The 24,467-nt window shown below is 43.6% G+C and overlaps 1 protein-coding gene across 1 annotated transcript in view; it reads right to left on the bottom strand.

The window, feature by feature from the left end:
* Positions 1-24,467, bottom strand: part of snd1 (staphylococcal nuclease and tudor domain containing 1) — a 1,128,702-nt gene that overhangs the window by 904,593 nt on the left and 199,642 nt on the right. The window contains 1 exon segment of the mRNA XM_038812228.1: positions 21,058-21,144. Coding sequence (XP_038668156.1) covers positions 21,058-21,144 — 87 coding nt within the window.

Here is a 24,467-nt window from a genome sequence, read left to right on the forward strand (position 1 = left end):
GGTGCTGCCGAAGGAACCTCGAGTTCCTGCAGTGCATCTTGCAAATGATACACACGGCTGCCACTGTTTGTCAGTGAAGGGATTGAAGGTTTGTGGAAAGGATAGCAATCAAGCGGCCTGCTTTGCTCTGGATGGTGTTGAGCTTCTCGAGTATTGTTGGAGCTGAACTCATGCAAGAAATTGAAGAGTATTCCATCTCACTCCTGACTTATGCCTTGTAGATGGTGGACAGGGTTTGGGGGAGTCGGGAGGCGAGTTGCTCCCCACAGGATTCCTAGCCTTTGATCTGCTCTTGTACCCACAGTATTTATATGGCTAACACAAAAATAGGAAAGGCTGGGCAATCTTAGCGAGTCTGGCAGCATCTGTGGAGCGAGAATGGAGCTAAAGTTTCGAGTCGAGATGAATCGTCATCAAAGCTAGAGAGAACTGAAAATAGGATTACATTCATATTGTTGTGGGAACAGTAAGGGATGAATAGAGTCAGCAATAGGTGGAGGCTGGGGAGAGATTGACAAAGATGTTGTGGGCAAAAACACATGGGGAATGTAAATGGTGGTGTTAACTGAGAAGGGTGCTGATAGTGAGCATTAAGAGATCAGGATGTGTTAATGAAAGATCAGAAGCGAGAAGTGTGTCAAAGAACAACTTGGAACAGAGAACACATGGCCCTTGTGGTGTGGGGTGGGGGTGGGAGGGGAAACAGTGGTGGGGGAAAAACAAATCAAAGAAATTAAAATAAATTGATAGTTTGTGTTGGGCTTCACTGGAACATTGCAGCAAGCCAAGGACAGACATGTGGACAAAAGAGCAGAACGGTGTGTTAAAATGGCAAGTGACAGGAAGGTCTGGGTCCTGCTTGGGAAAGACCGAAGGTGTTTTGTAATGCAAAGTATTCCAGTTCAGTTTCAACAGGCTAGTTTATTTCAGTTTCTGGTCAATGGTAACACCCCCCAGGATGCTCCTAGTCAGTGATAGTGAAGCCATTGAATGTCAAACTGTGGAGAGACAGTTAATGATTCAAGCTGATGGCCTGTCATTGGAAAAACATGTACATGTACATTCAAGTGTCTCTGCTTGTGCACCCCTTAAAATTGTGCCATTTAGTTTATGTTGGCTCTCGTCATTCTTTGTATTAAATAGGATTATACTTCTCTGCATTAAATTGCACCTGCCAAATGCCTGCCCATTTCAGCAGTCTCTGTTATCCTGAAGTCTGTTACAATTCTCCTCACTGTTCACTACAGTTCCAAGTTTCATGTCACCCCAGAGTTTCTTTCTCTCAATTTCATCTTCAACTAGTCACTGCATGTGATGTACTTTGGACATTTGAGGGGAATGATTATACAAACATAATTAGGAGTAGGCCACTTGGGTCCTAAAGCCTGCTCCGCCATTCAATGAGATCATTGTTGATCGGATTGTAACCTCATCTCCATGCTCTCACCTATCCCAAATAACTATTCAACGTTGCTCATCAAGAATCTATCTACCTCTGCCTTAAAAATATTCAGATTCTACCTCCACTGTCAATGAGAAAGGGAGTTTCAAAGCTTACGACCCTGAGAGAAAGAAATTTCCCTCATCTCGGTCTTAAATGGGCGACCCTTTTTTAAAACAGGGACATCTAGTTCTAGAGACAACCACACGAGTAAACATCATCTCCACATTCACCCTGTCAAGACTCCTCAGGATCTTATATGCTTCAATTAAGTTGCCTCTTACTATTCCAAACTCCAGGGAGTACAATCTTTTCTCTTAAGGTAGCCCACCCATTCCAGGTATTAGCCCAGTAAACCTCTGAACTGTTTCTAATACATTTATATCCTTCCTTAAATAAAGTGATCAGTACCGTAAACAGTTTTCCAGATGTAGTCTCACCAATGCCCTGTACAACTGACGCATAACCTCTCTACATTTGCATTCAATTCCACTTGCAATAAACAATAACATTAGTTTTCTTAGCTATTTGTGAGGCTGTGGAATGCACTACTGGAGTTAGTAATAGATGAATACAGAGACCATGTTTCAGTATTTTGCGATGGTTAGCAATCTTACCCTCTAGTTCATTCTTAATCAAGATTGCCTCGAGTTCATAGCAGACCAAAGGATCTGTTTTTGGTTAACGTTATAACAATTGATAGCAAAGTTTCACAAATTTGACTCTGAACTCATTACAATTCTTTTTTTAAAATAAATTTAGAGTACCCAATTTTTTTTTCCAATTAAAGGCAATTTAGAATGGCCAATCTACCTATCCTGCACATCTTTGGGTTGTGGGGGTGAAACCCACGCAGACACGGGGAGAATGTGCAAACTGCACACGGACAGTAACCCAGGGCCAGGATTCGAATCCGGGTCCTCAGCGCCGTAGGCAGCAATGCTAACCACTGTGCCACCGTGCTGCCCCCAACTCATTACAATTCTGACAGTGCGTTTTATGACAAGCTGGTGACCTTCATCATTCTGGCCCCACCACCTCAATTAAACCATAACAAGGTCCGCAACAAGACCAAAGTCAGCAATGTCCCTTCAGGCATCTCTCAGTCATTGAGTAATTGAAAAGATGACAAAAAGTGAATGGTTTAACTTTTGAATTTGGTTAGAAAGGTTGTTGCAGCAACTGAAATTTTATAGCATACCAATCCGATGACAAAATGGATGATCATGCAATCCAATGGAATTTGTGTTAATGCTTACTTAGTTCTAGTTTGAATAAAGGAAAAGTAATGGTGCATCCTCAGTTGACAAATTCAATTAGGTTATTTCACCCCAATGTACAATGGAAATCTATGTAGTAGTCAAACAGCATTATTCAAGCATCAGTACCAATATCTTCCCAGGCAAAAAATGGCTGCTCTTCTCTCTTGGAAAACATCAACCACACTTCAAAGTGGTGCATTATTGAGGCAAGATGTAACATGTAATATTAAATCCAAGTATCATTTCTCTTTTAATTAAATTTATCACTGGATTGCAGGTGCTTGAAGCTAGATATTAAACTATGAAGGAGACTAGTTTTGTAACTGCTACAAATGGGCATGTCTTCTGTCAATCGTTTACAGAGTTTATTGCTTTTTCTGCAGCTTCAAGGTCTTCACACAGCATGTCCTGCTGCACCCACTAAGTTTATAAAGTCTAGATTCTTCTGACAGGGATCAAGCTCCACACTAAGAAATGTAGGGCACAATTACCACATTAATGCTTTAAGACAGTGGGCTTTATTCTCCACGGCCCCGCACCGAAAACACGTTTGGCGCAGGGGTGGAGAATCAAATTTACTGACGGAATCGGGCCAGGCACCACTCCGACGACTCTTCCGGCCCCGATTATCCGCATGTTAACTAATTACGCCACGCAGCTTGGGGGGGGGGGGGGGGGGGGGGGGGCGGCATTGCCAGAGGCCTGCCCAGCGAACCTCCGACCGGCCGTGTTCCCAGCGGCGTGGAACTAAAGTGGTCTGGCCAGTTGGCCTCTCGCGTGGCGGCTGCGGTGGGGGGCGCAGGGGGACCGGGAAGCGCCTTGTGGGCGGCGGCGGGAGAGATCAGGCCGGACGGATCCTCGGGCACACAGCTGATCGGGGTGGGGGGGGGGGGGGGGGGGCTTAGTGATTTGTGGTGGGGGGAGGGGGGGGGGGGGGGGGGGGGGGGGGGGGGGGTTAGTGATTTGTGGGGGTCCGGGGTCCGAGTCCGCCATGGCGTTCGGCGTAGCCGCTGGAGGCCACCGCCATGTGCATGCGCGGACTCGGAACTGGAAATGCAGGGGCCCGCATCCGCAGCCAAAGCTGAGTGAAGCACTCCGAACCACTGCTAGCCCCCTGAAGGTAAGTGAATCGGCTGGTATTTTTTTCAGGACACTTGGGAGTGCAACACCAGCATTTTTACACCGGCATGGGGACATAGGCCCATATTGGGAGAATCCAGCCCAGTGTTTTTAATGCTTTTCTTTTTCAGGACCACCTTTTCCCACTGGTTGACCTTCGGGACCCATGCCAGCCGAACCTTCAGGGCCTACGCCACGTTTGCAAACCCAGATTCAAGACAGTGTTTGAGACACTGAAGTTTTCTTGCCCGAGAAAAGGGAGTGAAAATTAACCATCTAGTTTTCCGGTTCTTATTCACTATCGAGCAGCCTCTGCTGCATTTAATGAGTGAGTACAGGATCCTGTATGCCAGTAATATCCTCCCGTCTATAAAGGTTCACTATCCAGGGTCACTCATGAGAAATACTGGAGACCTGCCAACAATTGTGAACCTGCATTCACTGTGGGACGCTGCTTCGAAGAAACAATAAGTGAAAGAAGAAGACTGAGGTGAGGAGAATAAGGAACAGATATCAGTGTGAGAGGGCTATATATGGTTCTTGGAGATAAAACAGCCATAAACCTCAAGATAATGATATTAAAATCTTGATTTATAATTGGTTTAAATGTAATTCAATTTTTGATGCTAGTTTATTCAACTTCAAAGTACACAATTAGAAGCAAATTCACCAATATTGATGAATATTGACAACGCTGACTCAGAAACAACCACCAAACTAACTGTTCTAGCTTTCATTAATCAGACAAAATGGAGTGTGAAAAAGGTTTTCTCAAATATTCATTATTTTCTCATATATTCAATTGTGGCGTTGTGACGTGCTCATGTCTCCCCAACCAGACAACATGCCATGGCAGTCACTTTTAAATCTTGGGCGGGATTCTCTGTTTTGCCAGCGTCCGGGGGTTTCCTGACGGCATGGGGCTGCCCCACGATGGGAAACCCCATTGACCGGCCAGCGTAACGGAGAATCCAGTCGGTGGGTCGAGGCTGAAAAGTGGCGTGGCGGGGTGGAGAATCCAGCCCCTTGTCTCCAACGCAGCTCTTGTTGCAATGGCAGCCGATTCCATCCACTAAATGTGCCTCCATGCCATCGCTGACACACACACTTCTGGCTCTCAGCAGCACCACATTGCAAGAAGATGTGCATCAGTTTTGCAAGCTATTTGTCTGCACGTAGACATCAACACACACACACACCCTGTCCAGGTTTATGCTCACTCACCGAGTGCTCGGACATACGCTAGACACTCAAATCTGTTGAGCTTGGCACTGGAAGTTCTCTGGTGGTCTCCTTCTGTTTCATGACGGCCTCTTTCTGCAGCAGGATGGTCTCCGAGAGGGGTGTATGGTCCCCTTGATGTGATCCACCGGACCACTGTTCTGCATCGGGGCAGAACACATGGGGTCCATGTCCAGGGGGTTTGAAGTACAGATGGACTGTGTCTGGACGAATCCTTGGGCCTCAACTTTGGCGAGGAGAGGCCGAGGAATCCGCCAAATGTTTCATGGCAGATGATGTTTTAAGCGGAGCCACCGCTGAGAAAGGGTTGGTGAGAACCGCGTAGTTCACAGTAAATCCAGAAAATAACTGCACCCTCTAGAAGACCGAATTGACATTTTAGGTAGGATTTTCCCTGCAGGCTTCGGAATGCTAACGTTGGGAAACTCTGCATTAGCATCTGATGGATTCAGAACACCATGACCCTCAGCTCTGCGGCCCTTCTGACACCCGCCCACAACCCACCCACGGGTCGTGACCCACACTTTGAAAAACCCTGCTTTACGGGACCTGCAAACTGAACAGCACTGTTTGGAGCTGCAGAACAAATGCATTTCCGCTTGGCTTTATAGCCCAATCTGGTTGCACCACAGTAATATGCCACAGAAAAAAAGCTGCATCAATCAACAAATTACATATTTCCATTACTGCCAAATTAGAGGTCAACCATCATATGCTGAGGTGTGGAACCACACCTGGAACAGGATTGAAATCAGAGCAATAGGGAAGGCGGTACCACAGTTGTATTGTCACTGGGCTAGTAATCCAGAGACCCAGAGTACCGCTCAGGGGTCCCTGGTTCAAATGCCGCCACTGCAGATGGTGAAATTTGAATTCAATACAAAAATTTGGAGTCCAGTGATGACCATGAAACCATTGTCGATTGTAATTAAAACCCATCTGGTTCACTAATGTCCTTTAGGGAAAGAAATCGGTCATCCTGACCTGGTTTATTTTTGTTCATGGGACATGGGCGCCGCAGGCTGTGCCAGCATTTATTCCCATCCCCAATTCCCCTTGAGGGCGCAGTTAAGAGTCAACCACATTGCAGTGAATCTGGAGTCACATGTAGGCCAGACCAGGTAAGGGTGGCAGATTTCCTTCCCTAAACCTTGGAAGTAAAGGGAACAGTCTCTCTCTCGCTACTGAAGTAAATAACAGATTCAGTGTTTTAAAACTAGCCCAGGGTGTCGTGACACATGACATGATAAATGGCAAGTCAGAGACTATGGCCTGCAATACTTAATAACTTATTCCCATTGGTCACTCAAACATCTTCTTCACTTCTTTTATCTGGTCTTCACTTTCTGACCACACGGTAGCACAGTGGCTAGCACAGTTGCTTCACAGCTTCAGGGTCCCAGGTTCGATTCCCAGCTTGGGTCACTGCCTGTACGGAGTATGCACATTCTCCCCGTGTCTGTGTGGGTTTCCGCTGGGTGCTCCAGTTTCCTCCCACTGTCCAAAGATGTGGTCAGGTGGATTGGCTATGCTAAATTGCCCTTAGTGTCCAAAAAGGTTGGATGGGGTTATTTGGGTTACAGGGATAGGGTGGAAGTGAGGGCTTAAGTGGGTCGGTGCAGTCTCAATGGGCCGAATGGCCTCGTTCTGCACTGTATGTTCTATGTTCCTTCCTGATTGCTATACCTTCTCGATCAATGCTATTCTTCTCAACTCTCTTACACTCCACTGTCACTCATCTCAACCCCTTTGCTACTCTATCTTTCATGATGCCAAGCTTCCTTAATGGCTTTGCAGCGAGGGGCTTCATGGTGGCACAATGGTTACCACTGCTGTATCACGGCGCCAAGGACCTGGGTTCGATCCTAGCCCCAGATCACTGTCCCTGTGGAGTTTGCACATTCTCCCAGTGTCTGCGTGGGTCTCACCCCTACAACCCAAAGATGTGCAGTGTAGGTGGATTGGCCACATTAAATTGCCCCATAATTGGGGCGGAAAATGAATTGGGTACTTTAAATATATTTTTTTAAATGTCTTTGCAGCTACACTAATTTGGGTAAGGGGGATTATTCCATCGCATTCTTGAATTCAACAACAGACAATGTACAACTACTACTGGACAGTAAGCAATATAACATTGATGGAATGATTAGAAGACAGTTGCACTGAGCTTCCTGCTACTGAGAGCACTATAAACATTGTATTATAATAATCTTTTATCGACGGTCAATTCTGACAGAGAGCCTTACAAACATAAGACTAGCTTATTCATTTATATGTGGTCATAGCCGATGACATATACATATGAACACAAATAACCTTTTCAGACACTACTTAAATTATTTTTCACAAGCGCGGAGGACCCGGGTTCGATCCCAGCCCCGGGTCACTGTCGATGTGGAGTTTGCACTTTCTGGCATGTCTACGTGGGTTTCATCCCCACAATCCAAAGATGTGCGGGTTAGGTGAATTGGCCACGCTAAATTGCCTCTGAATTGGAAAAAAATAATTGGGTACTCTGAATTTATAAAAAAGAAAAAAAAAACATATTTTTCACAAGTGAAGTAGTTGAAATCTCCATCATTCTGATGTTAGTTCTCTAAGCATCCAACTGAGTGTAATATGTTCCCCCTTTGGACCGTCTTCTAAAATTCATCATCTAGGTTCACAAATTAAGAATGGTCATCTGGAGGACTGGAGGTTTCAGTCACATGTGCAGCAAAAACTGAGTGTTGTTCAACTCTTTCAGAAAGAGGAGAGCACACAGGCGATTTTTCTTAAATGAAATCAATAAACTGGAACTTCTAGACATTTTACACATACAAATGGGGTGTGCATCAACTTTCTGATTCAGCAAAGCCACATTTCTAATCATACATTATATACAAGGTTAATCACTCTGCACTTTAAAGTCATTCATTGTACATAAAGCATTTTGACATATTTCAGCCATAAGGCACTATATTCTGTCCGTTTCTAATTGCTGAATCAGACAGCTCATGGTCCATCCACTGCATCAGAGGCATTTTGCCGACTCTCATGTCAATTTAATTCTTGTTCTGGAGGGACTGGTAAATATCAACCAAAAGGCGGCATACACAAATTTACCCTTGCTTCAGAGAGGATTCAAGCCTGGTGAATTTGCCTTTGAGGCTTTGTATGTTTAACCTAAAAACAGGTGGAACAATCAGATACTGTGCATCACTATTTTCACATTGAACTTAAATTCAACAGAAAAACACTGATCAATAATTTTTAATCGTTAAACTGTTTTGCCCGTATCAGGATACATTGCCAGATAAGAACATTAACCCAGTATTCTTCAAAGTCGGGGGCGCGACCTGCAGGTGGGTCACGGGCAGGTGTCGGGAGGGTGGCAGAGCCGTTGTCCGCGGCGCTCCCGATCACGCTAATCCCCGAAAAGCGGCCGCGAACATGCTAAAAAAAAAACTTTGGCCGCATTGCGCATGCGTGCCGATAATCGGGCACGCATGCGCAGTGCAGCCGCTATTTTTTTAAGCGGCTGCAGCTTTTCAATTGGTTTTCTGAAGTGGTTGTTATTCATTTATTTTATTCATTTAATTTTTTTTCATTTATTTTATTCATTTTTTTTTACAGGTTCGGCGGGGGGGGGGGTTTATTTGATAAAATTTTACAGGAAAAAAATTCAGAACTTTGGACAGATGGAGACTCCATACTTTCCGACACCAGAAGGCTTCACCTTCATCCAACAGGTTCCATTGAAGGAGTGTGTACGAGGGCTAAAGGGACCCAAAATCATTTCCTCCATTTTTGTCAGTAGCAAACAAGGTAAGAAAAAATGATGGGTCGCGAAGGTCGGCCGGCATGGGTCGCGAAGGTCGGCCAGCATGGGCCGCGAAGGTCGGCCAGCATGGGTCACGAAGGTCGGCCGGCGTGGGTCACGAAGGTCGGCCGGCGTGGGTCACGAAGGTCGGCCGGCGTGGGTCATGAAGGTCGGCCGGGTTGGGTCCCGAAGGTTGGCCGGTTGGTAAAAATGGGTCCCCGGAAAAAAAGTTTGAAGAACACTGCATTAACCAATCCAACTGAGGTTGAATTCCAGAATATGTCAAACGACAACAGTTATCACTACCCACAATCTCCACTCCAAATGTAAAAATATTTCCACTGCATATGCCAGGTCACTTGTCCTAGCATCTGCTTAGTACAATTAAAGAGACTCCCAACACTAGTAATCCAGGAGACATTGTGTGTCCAATGCTTTTCAACATGTTCTATATTTTTCATGTATGGAACGATCTGCCTGGACTATACGCAGAACAATACTTTTCACTGTAACTCAGTACTCATGACAATAAATCTAATTTATTTTAACTCAAAAGTAAAACCACACCTGCAGCACACAGTACTAATGTGCCAGCCCAGGACTAACAGGAACTCCCAGTCTGGATCAGGGACAGTATTTAAAAGGCTCGGTAACAGGGACAGCACGGCGGCACAGTGGTTAGCACCTTACGGCGCCAAGGACCCGGGTTTGATCCCGGCCCGTGTGGAGTTTGCACATTCTCCGTGTCTGCATGGGTCTCACCCCCACAACCCAAAAAGATGTGCAGGGTAGCTGGACTGGCCACGCTAAATTGCCCCTTAATGGGAAAAAAAAGAATTGGGTACTCTAAATTTATTTTTAAAAATGGCTCAATAATGATTCCCAGCTGGACGGGCCTCTGCCGTTACCATGCAAACTCATACTTAATGAGCCCCACAAGGAGATCAATGGAGTGATCATTCGAGGTCCTCATGAGGGTTATCACAAACACCATCAGCAGCCAAACAACTGAAAGAATGGATGGTAGTTGTTACTATTAAACAGAAAATTCCAACATAAAATGTTGACATTTGGTCCCACGAAACATGTACACAACAGTTTTGGAAACAAGGTACCAAGAACAAATCCCCACAGTCACAGCAATAATCCATGAGGAACCATTCAGCCTGTCAATGTTCTCAACTGATCAAAAAAAAAATCTCAAATAGTGAAGAACCTAAACCAATCACTCTTACAGCAGCAAGACTCCAGAAAGAAGAAAAATCAAGTGTTATGATTTTCCTGACCTAACTACAGATTCTGAAAACTTGACTGTAAACCCTGACCTCAACACAGCATTTATTTTAAACACAACAAAGTTTGCAATATGTTATGGGCCAGGGTTTAGAGAACCCCAAAGTGTATCATGGAGTTCACCTGACCCACCACTTTTAATAGATTGTAGTATGGGGAGCACACGGCCCACTCTACAGGTGTGGTGCAGCAGAAATGGAAAAGTATTTTTTAAAGCAAAACAATGTTTATTCTATGAATTCAAGTTAACCTTTTTAAAATATACAGTGAACATCTTAGCAAACATTAATTCAAATACGACCCCCAAAGAATAGAACACTAAGTAATCCTTTAAGCTTTCCTTTTAACATCCGTACGACTTAAAAACAAAACCTTTATCAGAAGCACATCAGGTTAGTCATTACTCAAAACATTCATAATTCTGAATTCAGCAAATGATCAAGAGATAGTCTTTTGATGGCAGAGAGAACAGCAGTATATCTGCTTGGTCCAGCTCCAACACTGAAAACAAAACTAAGACACACCCTGCAGCAAACAGCCTAAAACGAAAGTAAAAAGCTGACAGATAGCCCAGCTCCACCCACTCTCTGGCATCACTGCAGTTGTAAACACCCATTTCTTAAAGGTACTCTCACTGCAGATATTTATGTACATAACCATTTATAAACACCCATTTCTTAAAGGTACTCAAACATGACAAATAGCAGATGCTATGCAACATTTGTAAAAATAAGATTTTGATTGAGAACACAAAATTCCTTTGTGGAGCAAGAACGGCATAGTTTTTTGAACTTTGTTCTTTTTATGAAAGTAATCAACACAGCGCTTGTTTTACTCCCTCACTGTACTCCCCTCCAAACCTAATTCAGTCTCCCTCTAAAGTAACAATATGTAGAATTTCTGGGTGCACTAATCTTCCAATTTCTCAGGGCAGCACGGTGGTGCAGTGGTTAGTACTGTTGTCTCACAGCGCAGAGGATCCGGGTTCGATCCCGGCCCACTGTCCCTGTGGAGTTCGTACATTCTCCCCGTGTCTGCGTGGGTCTCACTCCCACAACCCAATAATGTTCAGGGTAGGTGGATTGGCCACGCTAAATTGGGAAAAAAAATAATTGGGTACTAATTTATGAAACAAAACCTTCCAATTTCTTATAACCACTGATGTGTCATGATTGAAGACCCAAAATAGACGATCTGCCATCGTCACCCACCTGGACTGCACTAAATAAACATAATTACATAATAATAGTATGTTCACCCTCTATTCTGTTCTAGCATATAAATATATCATGGCTGAACTGTACACAAACTCAGGTTCCCAATATTTGCTCCATATTCCTTGATAGCCTCACTAAAAGAATCCACCATCTCAGTTTTGAATCCATAGAACCTCTACAGTGTAAAAGGTGGCCATTCGGCTGATCGAGTCTGCACCAACCCTGCGAAAAAGCAACCTACCCAGGTCCACTCCCCCACCCAACATGCACATTTCTGGACACTAAGGAACAATTTTACACGGCCAATCCACCTAACCCACGTGTCTTTGAACTTTGGAAAGTTCAGATTCACCCAGCATCTACAGCTTTTTATATCCACAATGCGTGCAAATGTGCCTCCTAATGAATGACCTGGCTCTAATTTTCTGGGTTCTTCAACAGAAGAAATTGTTTCTCTGACTCTATCCTTAAAATTCACTTGATAATTTTAAACTTCTGAACTGTTCCAATCCACAAAACCTCTTATGCTCGATAAACTTGGCTGGCTTCAGCCTAGTTAACAATGTCGATGGAGAAAACAGAGGCCCCCTGCAAAAATCCCTGAACAAACCGGATCTTCACTGGGCATCAATCAGGAAGCATTCCAGTTATTCCTACTTCAGAAAATTATAACGGTGTCAGCAATTTTCTCACATACTTCTTTCAGTTCTCTAGATGGAAAACTATACGGTCATTTTATCTTTCCAAAAGAAAAGTATGGATTCCAATTCATCAGTGCAAAAGCATTCAAATCTCGAGTGGATTTATTTCCAGATACACAGGCAGCACCTTGCTCAACAAACACTGACACAAAGCTGTTTCTGCCATCTTGTGGCATTTAAATGACGGTGAAGAGTGGCAATGAATTTAAAATATCCACAGTTAACGGTCACACAATTTGTTTCACATTCTTGAAACAGCAACCCCTACAGCAACTCAAAATCAAACACACGTTCAAACAATTTCAGGGGTGCTGGACCAGAAGAACATGGTCTCTAGTCTTCAAGGCAAAATAAAGGTTTTATTTATTAAATTCTAGGTTCATCATAGCACTGTTCGAGTAGAACAAGATACTATAACAGAGCATAGAATAGCTTTCTTGCTGTTGTCCAAGAGGTTTTTTCTTTGAACCTGCTCAGAAAATGATTATTATTATGGACAGGTGGAGGATCCTTTTCTGTTCAGGGTCAGAAGAGGGTAGTACGTCCGCATACATGGACAGATTTTGGGAGGATCTGATCTCGGTGGAAGGGGTGAAGGCCAAATAGGAGGAGCTGGAGCCTATATTGGAGGAGGAAATGTGGAGTGAGGCCCTTTGCAAGGTGAACACCATGTCACCATGTGCACGGCTGAGCCTGATCCAGCTCAAGGTAGTGTTTAGGGCACACCAGAATGAGCCGTTTCTTTGTGGGGTTGAGGATAGGTGCAAGCACATTTTGAGGTGTCCCACTAATCACACACACATGTTCTGGTCCTGTCTCAAGCTTGTGGGTTTTTGCATCTCTTTTTTCAGTATCACATCAGCGATCCTGAACATCGAGCTGGAGCCCTGTCCTTTAGCGGTTGTATTTTGGGTTTCAGACTTGCAGGCGGGTGCAGGGGCAGATGCCCTTGACTTTGCCTGTTCGGAGGAGAGTCCTGTTTAGTTGGAGGCTGGTAACACCACATTGTGCCACGGCACGGTTAGGTGACTTAATGACCTTGAGACGGTCAACTGAAGGGTTCGACTGGAGATAGTCACTATTAGCTGCTAGACTGGTAGGGAACAATGGGATGAGGAAGGGGTTTGTTTTGAGGTAGGGATTGTGTAGATTAGATTATTTTTTAGTTGACTGTTTTTGTTTATATTTTTTGTATAAAATGACAAAAGTTTAATGAAAGTATATATTTTTAAATTTTAAATTTTTAAAAGCAAATCTTTAGGAACAAGTAGTTCCTCTGCAAAAAGCAAACAACTTTTGTCTGATGGACAAATGAACTGTTGATCCATTGACACAGGCTGAAAATAATGCAAGTAGGATAGTAGCATTATGGGAGCTTACATTTGCAACATGACCAGATGCTCAGTTAGTGATTGCCTGAGAACTTCTGCCACATCTTTACACTGTGTTGGTGTTGCCAAAAAGAAAATGAACTTTCCACATTCTCAGGACATTATCCTATTCAGGTATACTTTCAGAAATCATTGCTATATAGATGCACAGTGTTACAATCTTGTCATTTAACCTTTCATGTTCAATTTCGATTTACAGTACAATGTGCTTCAGCATAGACAGCTCCCAACAAAAACCCATCCTTAAATTTTTGCTCTAAGAAATACATCACTGTCATTCACAAGCCTCATTTCCAACACTACAAATCAACACCACAAATCAGGTTCAACACTTCATCACTTCATAATGAGAGACTGTTAATGATTTATAGTTGGATGCAAGCTATCCTTCAAGTGCAATCATTAGAGTGCCAACAACAAGTAGTGAATCTTGACGTTATAAAGTTCTATATTTTACTCTGACAGTTTTGATAGAGGGCATTAAAACCTTTAATTAGCGAGCCTCCTGTAAAAAAAGAGGCAATGCACAAGAACAATGCATTGCCTATTTCCACACTGGGCAGGATAAGGATGCACAAACACAGGAATAGGAGATAATTATTCAGTTCCCCAAGCCTGGTCCTTCATTCAATTAAGACTGATCTGTACTTCAACACCATTTACTTGCCTTTTCTCCAAATCTTTCAATACCAATCAAAATCTGTCCACTTCAGTACTAAAGTTTAGTTAAACCAGAATCCACACACCTTTCGAAGAGTTCCAGATGTCCACAAAGTTTCTGCTAAAAATGCACTTCCTGATTATCACCCTTTCTTCTGCATTTTCCTAACAGAGGAATATTCCTTCATCTTTTTTTTAATAAAACCTTGATGAGATCACCCTTCAACTTTCTCCATTTGGGAGATTAGAGTAATTTTATGCAATCCATCTTTATAATACGGCCCTTTCAAACTCTGGCATGCTGATAGAAATGCAGTTTCCCTTCCAAGGGGCTCTGAATACAGTGCAACTGAAAAATCCTTTCCTCATTTTTGTCTTTCAAACTGCTTGAACTGGAAGCAAATGTTCCATTAGCCTTTCTGCTTATTTTCTTACCTGTGCCCAAGTGATCTGTACTTGCGGGAAAACAAATCTTTGTTCCTCCATAGTTCTTAATCTCTCATTCTGGTCAGCAAATATTCTAATTTGGATTTTATAGATCCAAATTGGATGGCCGTTTTCACACATTGGATTTTACTTCAATTGCTTTCAAGCACCAATGAACACAAGAAAGCTTCCCAAAATGATAAAATGTTTTCAGGATCCTATCTCCTTAGATTTCTATTTTGGAATGCAGTTAATGTAATACATTTTCTTAACGGCCATTGCAGAAGGGTTTATTCATACCATATCACTACACATAATCATATATTAGTTTACATGTTTGAGGCTGTCATGGATTCAGATTGGTGGACAATAGTCATTCTGTTTATTCACCCCAGGAGGCCATTGTAGAGGTGGATCAGTTTTGTTGTGCCTCTTCTTTCCATCTGGCATCAGCCTGCACCACTCTGATAAAACTGTTAAATGTTTGTTTTCTGTTTGTGCTGGTAATGACTGCTTCACTAAACAATACACATGTGTTTTTGTTTTAAACAAGCCAAATAGTTTAAATCAAGAATGCATTTTGTTTTTTTTTTTAAAAAGGCAAACACCTTCTGTTAGAAAAGAGAAAAGTCGGCTTGAGGGAAGTTACTGAACCAGCGTCTTGAGGGGGGGTATTTGGTAATTTTTCTCACACATTTAGAGGGCCAGATTGCTGAATCTCTATCTCACAGGTTAATTCAGCACTCATGATCAAGCCCAGTAGCTCCCAGCCACTTTTGATGATGAAATCATCAACGCCTACTGTTTAAGCAAAAATATTCAGTGCCATCAGCTGCTTCAAAGGATAAAATAGCTTCCTCGCCAAGAATGAAGCAGCTGATGACACTGCATATTTTTGTTTAAACAGTAGGCATTTATGATTTCATCAAGGCAAATGGCTTTGATGAGTTACTGAAACACTGACACATGGACAGCAACAAGAAATGGATCAGACATGATCAAGGTGAATGCAATCTCTCTGGAGTCAGAGTCTACTCACTGAAAAATGCAATGCCAACAAAGATAAATAATTAATGGGAACATATCCTTAGAAATACAAAACTATGGCTTAACAATACATTTTCACAGTTCAGGAGCATAGGCCTTCTCCAATTGGTGGCAAACTATGCTGTACACATCCAGTAAGCAAGCATCACTGTCTGGGTCCTCTCTCAAATAAAATGCCTACACCTCCAATCCCATTGCAGACATAGCACAAATCAGCTTTAAAAAACAGAGAGAAAAGTTTTCAGTCTAAGTTGAAGCAATTAATATTGAACAGCCAAATATTTAGGGCCATTTTAGTTTGCATAAACCTCAAGTCAAGAGACACAGAGGCAACATCAATGAGTAATAGGTTTTCCTCTCTGCTCACTTCAAGGGCAGCAAATTAATTTAGATGCTTAATTTGGGAAAGCACTTCATTTCAATAGTTAACCAAAATCACCCTTTTTGTCAAATGTCCTGAAACACATGCACTTAGTTGTGAAATTGAGGAATTGCAACTGGTACAATAATGGACTGTGTAGAAATGTATTGCTTCATTATCCAGGATGTGGAGATGCCGGCGTTGGATTGGGGTGAGCACAGTAAGAAGTTTTACAACACCAGGTTAAAGTCCAACAGGTTTGTTTCAAATCACTAGCTTTCAGAGCACTGCTCCTTCCTCAGGTGAATGAAGAGGTAGGTTCCAGAAACATATATATAGCCAAAGTCAAAGATGCAATATGGTATTTTGAATGCGAGCATTTGCAGGTAATTAAGTGTTTTCAGATCCAGAAAGAGGGGTAATCCCAGGTTAAAGAGGTGTGAATTGTCTCAAGCCAGGACAGTTGGTAGGATTTCGCAAGCCCAGGCCAGATGGTGAGGGATGAATGTAATGCAACATGAATCCAAGGTCCTGGTTGAGGCTGCACCCATGTGTGCGGCTCTTGGCTATAAGTTTCTGCCCGGTGATTCGTCGAGCAGAAACCTATAGCCAAGTTCCGCACACGAATGCGGCCTCAAACAGGACCTTGGATTCATGTCACATTACATTCACCCCCCACCTTGCAAAGTCCTACCAATTGCCCTGTCTTGAGACAATTCACACCTCTTTAACCTGGGATTACCCCTCTCTCTGGATCTGTAAAGACTTAATAACCTGCAAATGCTCGCATTCAAAGTATCGTCTTGCATCTTTGACTTTGTCTATATAAATGTTTCTGGAACCTACCTCTTCATTCACCTGAGGAAGGAGCAGTGCTCCGAAAGCGCGTGTTTGAAACAAACCTGTTGGACTTTAACCTGGTGTTGTAAGACTTCTTACTGTGTTCATTATCCAGGGCAGGGATGGCTGAACTGTAGTCCATGAGCTACACACCGCTCTTGAGCCATGATGATTCTATTCAAGTTATGTTTATCCTGTCTGAATTTTATGAACTCTGTATGCTGCTCTCTCACTGCTGAAGAAATGAGAAGTCTGAACACAAGATCCATTAATATACTCTGCATGATAAACTGGAAACAGCAATTTCAATTTTGTTCATGGCCCAGTCAGCTCCATAGCATGCACCCAAACAGCCTATGAAAAGTTTTCCAATGATTAGATTAACTTCTTGTCACAGGGACTTTTTAAGATACGATACGATGGGCAGCACGGTAGCATTGTGGATAGCACAATTGTTTCACAGCTCCAGGGTCCCAGGTTCGATTCCTGGCTTGGGTCACTGTCTGTGCAGAGTCTGCACGTTCTCCCCATGTGTGCGTGGGTTTCCTCCGGGTGCTCCGGTTTCCTCCCACAGTCCAAAGATGTGCAGGTTAGGTGGATTGGTCATGCTAAATTGTCCTTCGTGTCCAAAATTGCCCTTAGTGTTGGGTGTGGTTCTGGCTAATGGGGATACGGTGGAGGTGTGGGCTTGGGTAGGATGCTCTTTCCAAGAGCCAGTGCAGACTCGATGGGCTGAATAGCCTCCTTCTGCACTGTAAATTCTATGAAATTCTATGATATTCCGTCCGAGACCAAGGGAGCTGGATAACAATCTTATGTTCTGAGCTGTGCTCCTCTGCCTTGACTCCTTTGTCACGGAGTTTCTATTCCTGTGTTTAGCCTCTTATTTTTATGTTAAAACCCCTTCATGGTGAAAAAACTCAAAGAACTGAATGGCCTGCTCACATTCCTATGTTCCACCCCATTCTTATCTTTGTAGTTTCTTCCTACCTTGTGACCCACAGGATTATCTGTTCCTCTGGCTTCCTGAGCATCAAACCCCCATTACGCCATTGGTAGTCATGTCTTCAGGACACACACTTGGAATTCACCTCCCAAAATTGCACTGCCTCACCACCTGGCTCAATTCCTTTAAGATACAACTTGACCAAAGCTCTAGATCATCTCCTAATACTCCTTCAACTTTGATCATCTTTTCCTTATGTCTGTGCAAGGTATTATTAAACACCACCACATTTTTTTTGGAAATTTTTATTCTCCTTTTTCACAATTTTTCTCCTGAATTTACACCCACCAACAACAAACAATAATCAACAACAAATATATCATACCCCATGACAATAACAGCAATCTCATCCTCCCACCAACCCCCAAACATCAGCCCGCATGTTAACATAAACAAATAACAAAAAAGGAATCAGGGATTACCCATAGCCAACTTTAATATACACAGCCTCCCTCCCCCCCAACCTACCCACCCACCCCCCCCCCAACTAATGTTCAATGTTATCCAGTTCTTGAAAGTGCATAATAAATAGTGCCCATGACTTGTAGAACCCCTCCGAGCTTCCCCTCAGTTCGAACTTAAACATCTCAAACCTCACACATGAGGTGGAGGCATTCACTCTCCGGAACATCTCACACCAAACCCCCTCCTCTATAACCTCTCCCAACTCTTCCTCCCACTTCGCTTTGATCCCCTCCAGTGGTGCCTTATCCTTTTCCAACATAGCTCCGTACACTGCTGACACTGCCCCCTTCTCCAGTCCCCTTGCCGTCAGCACCTCCTCCAGCAACGTGGAAGCCGGTTCCTCCGGGAAGCTCTGTATCTCCTTCCTGGCAAAGTCCCAAACCCGCATCTATCTAAACACTTCTCCCTGCTCCAGCCCATACTTCGCTTCCAGCTCCCCCAATCCTGCAAATCAACCCCAAAGAAACAAATATTTTAGTGTCTTAATCCCCTTCTCTTCCCATTTCCAAAAGCTTCCATCCCACCTCCCTGGCTCAAAGCGGTGGTTCTCCCGAATCGGCATTTCCCTTGACCCTGCCCCCAACCCAAAGTGTTGACGAAACTGCCGCCAGATTTTCAGTGAAGCTATTATTACCGGACTCCCTGAGTATTTCCCTGGAGCTATCGGGAGCGGCGCTGTTGCTAGTGCTTTCAGTCCCGACCCCCTGCACAAACTCTCCTCCATCCTGACCCACTGGGAATCAACCCCTCGGATCCAGCTCCGCACCTTCTCCACATTCGCCGCCCAGTAGTAGTACATAAGGTTCGGGAGACCCAAACCTCCTGCCTGCCTTCCCCTCTGTAGTAGCACCTTCCTCACTCTGGCCACCTTCCCTCCCCATATGAACGAGGTAGTCCTTCCCTTAATCTCCCTAAAAAAAGACTTTGGCAGGAAAATCGGTAGGCATTGAAAAATAAACAAAAATCGCGGCAACACATTCATTTAACCGCCTGTACCCGACCCGCCAGTGACAGAGGGAGACCATCCCACCTTGCCAGATTGGCTTTCACCCTCCCCACCAAACTAGTGATGTTGTATCTGCGAAGCCTTCCCCACTCCCGGGCAACCTGCACCCCCAAATACCTAAAGTGAGTCCCCACCCTACGGAGTGGTAGCCCCCCCCCATCCCTGCCCCCACCCCCGGCCGAGACACCACAAAATACTCACTCTTGTTCAGGTTCAGCTTGTACCCCGAGAAAGACCCAAATACCCGCAGTAACTCCAATATTCCTTCTATCGACGCACTCGGTCCCGACACATACAGCAGCAAGTCGTCGGCATATAAGGACAGCCTATGCTCTATTCCCTCCTCTCCCCCCCCCCCCCCCCCCCCCCCCCCCCCCAACCACTATTCCTTTCCATGCTCCCGAACTTCTTAATGCGATGGCCAACGGCTCAATCGCAAGTGGAAACTGCAGTGGGGGGACATAGGACATCCCTGCCTCGTCCCACGGTGGAGAAAAGTATCTCAAACAAATATTGTTCGTGCGGACACTCGCCTTCGGCTCCTTATATAATAGCTTTACCCAGTTCACAAATCTTGGTCCAATCCCAAACCGCTCCAGCACTGTCATCAGGTACCCCCATTCCACCTGATCAAACACCTTCTCAGCATCCAATGCCACCTCTGTTTCCTTCCCTGCCGCCGGTGCCATAACAACGTTCAAACCCCTCCTAATATTCGAAAACAGCTGCCTCCCTTTCACGAACCCTGTCTGATCCTCACCTATCATCTTCGGGAGGCACCCCTCCAGCCTACCCGCCAGTACCTTCGCCAATACCTTTGCGTCCACATTCAGTAGTGATATGGGCTTATACGACCACACTCCGTTGGATCATTATCCTTTTTAAGCAACAGTGAAATCGATGCCTGCCCCAAGGTTTGCGGCAGCACTCCCTTCCCTATCGCCTCTTCAAACATCCCCACCATCAGGGGTGCCAACTTATCCTTAAATGTTTTATAATATAACACCTTTTCCACATTAAGGGTGGGATATAAATTAAGCTCTTGTTGCACTATTACATACAATTTCAAAGTGCTTTTTAAAAAGTCATGAATCATTATCTGTATTATCTGGCCACAGTGATGTCGCTTTGGTTGCAGCCAGGATACAAAAAATACTGAATATTTGAACAGCACCAAATAGTTCACATTTTGAAAAACAATGAAACATACCATATTTTAATTAGATGGACATTAATTTGGAACAACTGTGCATCCCTGGTCAAAGATCCTTCACCCAGATGTAGATGATAGTCACATGCTTAAAGCATCCTAACATCTATGGAATCATTCAGCAAGAGTTATATTCAAGGGATGCATTGTAAGGAGAAAAAGATCAGAAACAGTACAGCACTCTTATATGCGTTGCCTCAATGGCCACGATTCATGCCTCAGCCTAGGTGTTGTGAATAAATTCTGTGATGGCAGGTAGAGGTTGGAATCATGCGAGCCCTACTGTGCAGGAGGCCAATCGGTCCATCGAGTTGGCACCAACATTTGGAAAGAGCATCCTACCTAAGGCCCCACCCCCACCCTATCCCTGCAACACCACCTAACCTTTTGGATGCGACGGGGCAATTTAGCATGGCCAATCCACCTAACCTGCACATCTTTGGAAGAGAGAGTAATATGCCAATTAATGCCTTGATCCCACTGTATCATTCAAATGGTTATATCAGGATTATAAACGTCCGCAGAAAAATGCACTTCAACAGTTAGTTATTGATTCTGGACTTACTTTTTTGCCAATCAACTTCTTCCGTAGAAATTCTCGGGCTTCAAACATGTAAGGAATGTCATAGAGGGGTCGCAGTTTCCTTCGATCCTAAGGATATAACGAAAGCAAAGACAATCTAGTTAAAACATTGATGTATAACTGAAGCGCAGATGGATAGCTCGTTGAAAAAACTCATCAATAGGAACTATATAACAAAACGGCATAAAATAGCGCTTCTTGTCCAAGCAAAATTGTAGTCTACAAAAGTTTAATGAAGTTTGACTCTTGGGATCTAATTGTTTAGATACAAGACCATAATCCCGCGTGAGTTTAAATTTAATATTATTCAACACAGGTGTAGCAAGTAAGGATTATTTGGTCTGCACCATGACGACTGAGTTATATTAGAGAAAATCACTATTTGAGTCAGAAGCACCAATAAAATTAACTTGATTTCGTAGGCCAATGGCCTAAATGATACCTTTGTTTTCATTACTTTTCCCTCAACACAAACGTGGGCGGGATTCTCCATTGCCCAACGCCGATATAATAATCGGCAATCGGGTGGAGAATCCGCTCGACACCCAAATCATGATTTTTGTTTTTAGAGGCAACATCCTTTTTTGGAAAAGGAGATTGTGGCATAGCACTTAATAAAAAAGTATATAGTTAAAAAGCAAAAAAGGGAGATTAGGAATGTTAAAGACAACTATGAAAGAACGTCATCCAGTATTTGATACCGCGAGAAATGCAGTTTTGCTTCAGTGAACAGAAAACAGAACTGTGGGAGTAACTGAGGAGGATGTGGAAGAACCACTGCTGGGGATTAACTGAGAGACACCTATAAGGTTATTGGTACCAGAAGCAGAACAACCAACAGGCCTAAAGGCAGAAAAACTTAAAGTAGTTTGAGAAGGAAATAGTAGATGCATGAACTATAATTTTACAAAAATTTGAAGGGTGGGGTAATGCTAAAGGGTATTTTCCAATAAAGGTAAAATATTACATCCATCTTCAAAGAGGAAAGACATGGATTTACTGTGCAACTTTCATGTCGTCCGAGCATCCCAAAGTACCTCCAGGCATCTCAAAGTATTTCATAGCCAATTAAGCGCTTTTGAAATGAAATCACTGACATTATACCAAGATGGTGCAGCATTCCCTCACCACTGTATTGAATTGTCAGCTTAAATGATGCACTAATGCATCTGAAGTGTGCCTTTGAACAATTTTCTGATTTGCAGGCATCAGTGCCATCACTGAGTCAAGATTGACACATTTGTATTACGCTAAATCTAGGTTGGAAACATGTACTTGTACATTGCAGGGAGTGATCAATTAACATTTGTGTTTTATTTTGAGGGTATCTAAGAGTATGGTTAAATGGAATGCAAATGGTGTATCCATGAACTCAAAGCATTTCACAAAAGGCAAAAAATATTCAACAGTAGCAGCCACATGGATAAAACCAAAGGTTAGAAAACAAGCACTGGGATAAATTGATTTTTTTTTATAATGATGGGATATGTATAGTGTGATGTCCCAGGTACCTTTGCTGGAACATAAGAACAGGCATGAGCCATTTAGTCCCTTAAGCTTGATCCTCCATCCAATGAGATCTTGACTGATTTGTAACCATATACCCTCCTGTGCTCCATATTCCAAACTTCTACCATCCCGCGAGTGTGAACACGTTTCCCAATTTCATTCCTATAAGGTCTGGCTCTAATTTTTAGACATATGCCCTCTAGTCGTAAACTCCCAAACCACTGGAAAGAGCTTTGCTCCACCTGTCTGTTCCCCTTAACATCGTGAAAATTCAATCCGATCATCTCTTATCCTGCTACATTCCAGCAAACACAACCCTAGTTTATGTTATCTCACCTCATAACAACCTTTGAGCCGGGTATAATTTTGGTAATGCCATACTTCTTCCAAGACTGATAAATCTTTCCTGAGGTGTGGTACCATCTGCTCTCAATACTTCAAATATGATCTAACCAGGGCTTTGTATTGAGTCAGCATAGCACTGTAACCCTGGAAATGTTGATTTTCTACTTTATCTAACTATTTTGGAAAGAAGCACAGAAGGAATAACACCAACGGTTGCTGATAACAAGTTACAGGAAAGTTTTCAGAAAGAACGCAGGTGTGCAGGTTAGAATGAATTAGGTGGAGGCCACTAATGAAGAAAGTTATGAAAGGCTGTGTGTAAAATGTAATTACTTGGCATATCAGTAACAAGGAAGCACTGACTGAAGATGATAACAGCAGGGTAGCATGGTGGTTAGCATAAATGCTTCACAGCTCCAGGGTCCCAGGTTCGATTCCCGGCTGGGTCACTGTCTGTGTGGAGTCTGCACGTCCTCCCCCTGTGTGTGTGGGTTTCCTCCGGGTGCTCCGGTTTCCTCCCACAGTCCAAAGATGTGCGGGTTAGGTGGATTGGCCATGCTAAATTGCCCGTAGTGTCCTAATAAAAGTAAGGTTAAGGGGGGGGGGGGTTGTTGGGTTACGGGTATAGGGTGGATACGTAGGTTTGAGTAGGGTGATCATGGCTCGGCACAACATTGAGGGCCGAAGGGCCTGTTCTGTGCTGTACTGTTCTATGTTCTATGTTCTAAATATTACTCATGTAAAAAGAGATTGGATAAATGAAAACAAAAGGATATAGGAATGATATGATTACATTGCTCAAAGTGAAGAAGTAGCATTAATGCTGATATCACGAGTGGATTGGACACCTCTTGTGTTGTGATTGAAAAGTTCTCCCCAAGACCACACTATAGCAACATATGGCAAATCAGCTCCATTTTCTTTTTGCAGTGCTGCCTGATAAAACCAAGTTGGAGCATGTAATCAGACAAGATAGTGATAAAGTGACAGGAAATATCATAAGCCATTTTAGGACAGAGGCTTTAAAAAGCTAAAGGTTCTCAAATTCAATTACTCTCCAAAAACTGTAAATCTTCAATTAAATTACATAATTCACAACAGGCTGGTCAGCACCTGAAGGGAAAAAGGAGCTCCACCTAATGTAGAGTTTACAATGCAGAAGGAGGCCATTCAGCCCATTAGGTCTGCACCAGCACCTTGGAAAGTGCACCCCATTTAAGCCCACACCTCCAACCTATCCCCGTAACCCAGCAACCCCACCTAACCTTTTGGGCACTGCGGGCAATTTATCATGGCCAACCCACCTAACCTGCAGATCTTTGGGCTGTGGGAGGAAACCGGAGCACCCGGAGGAAACCCACGCAGACACAGAGAGAACGTTCAGACTCCACACAGACAATGACCCAAGCCGGGAATCGAAGCTGGGACCCTGGAGCTGTGAAGCAACTGCGCTAACTACTGTGCTACCGTATTAATCTTTGAATAAAATTAATGACTTCAACAATCAACACTTTGGAACAGCATACATGGCCTGCTGT

Source organism: Scyliorhinus canicula, chromosome 11 (genome assembly GCF_902713615.1).
Source record: "Scyliorhinus canicula chromosome 11, sScyCan1.1, whole genome shotgun sequence".
Classification (NCBI taxonomy): Eukaryota; Metazoa; Chordata; class Chondrichthyes; order Carcharhiniformes; family Scyliorhinidae; genus Scyliorhinus; species Scyliorhinus canicula.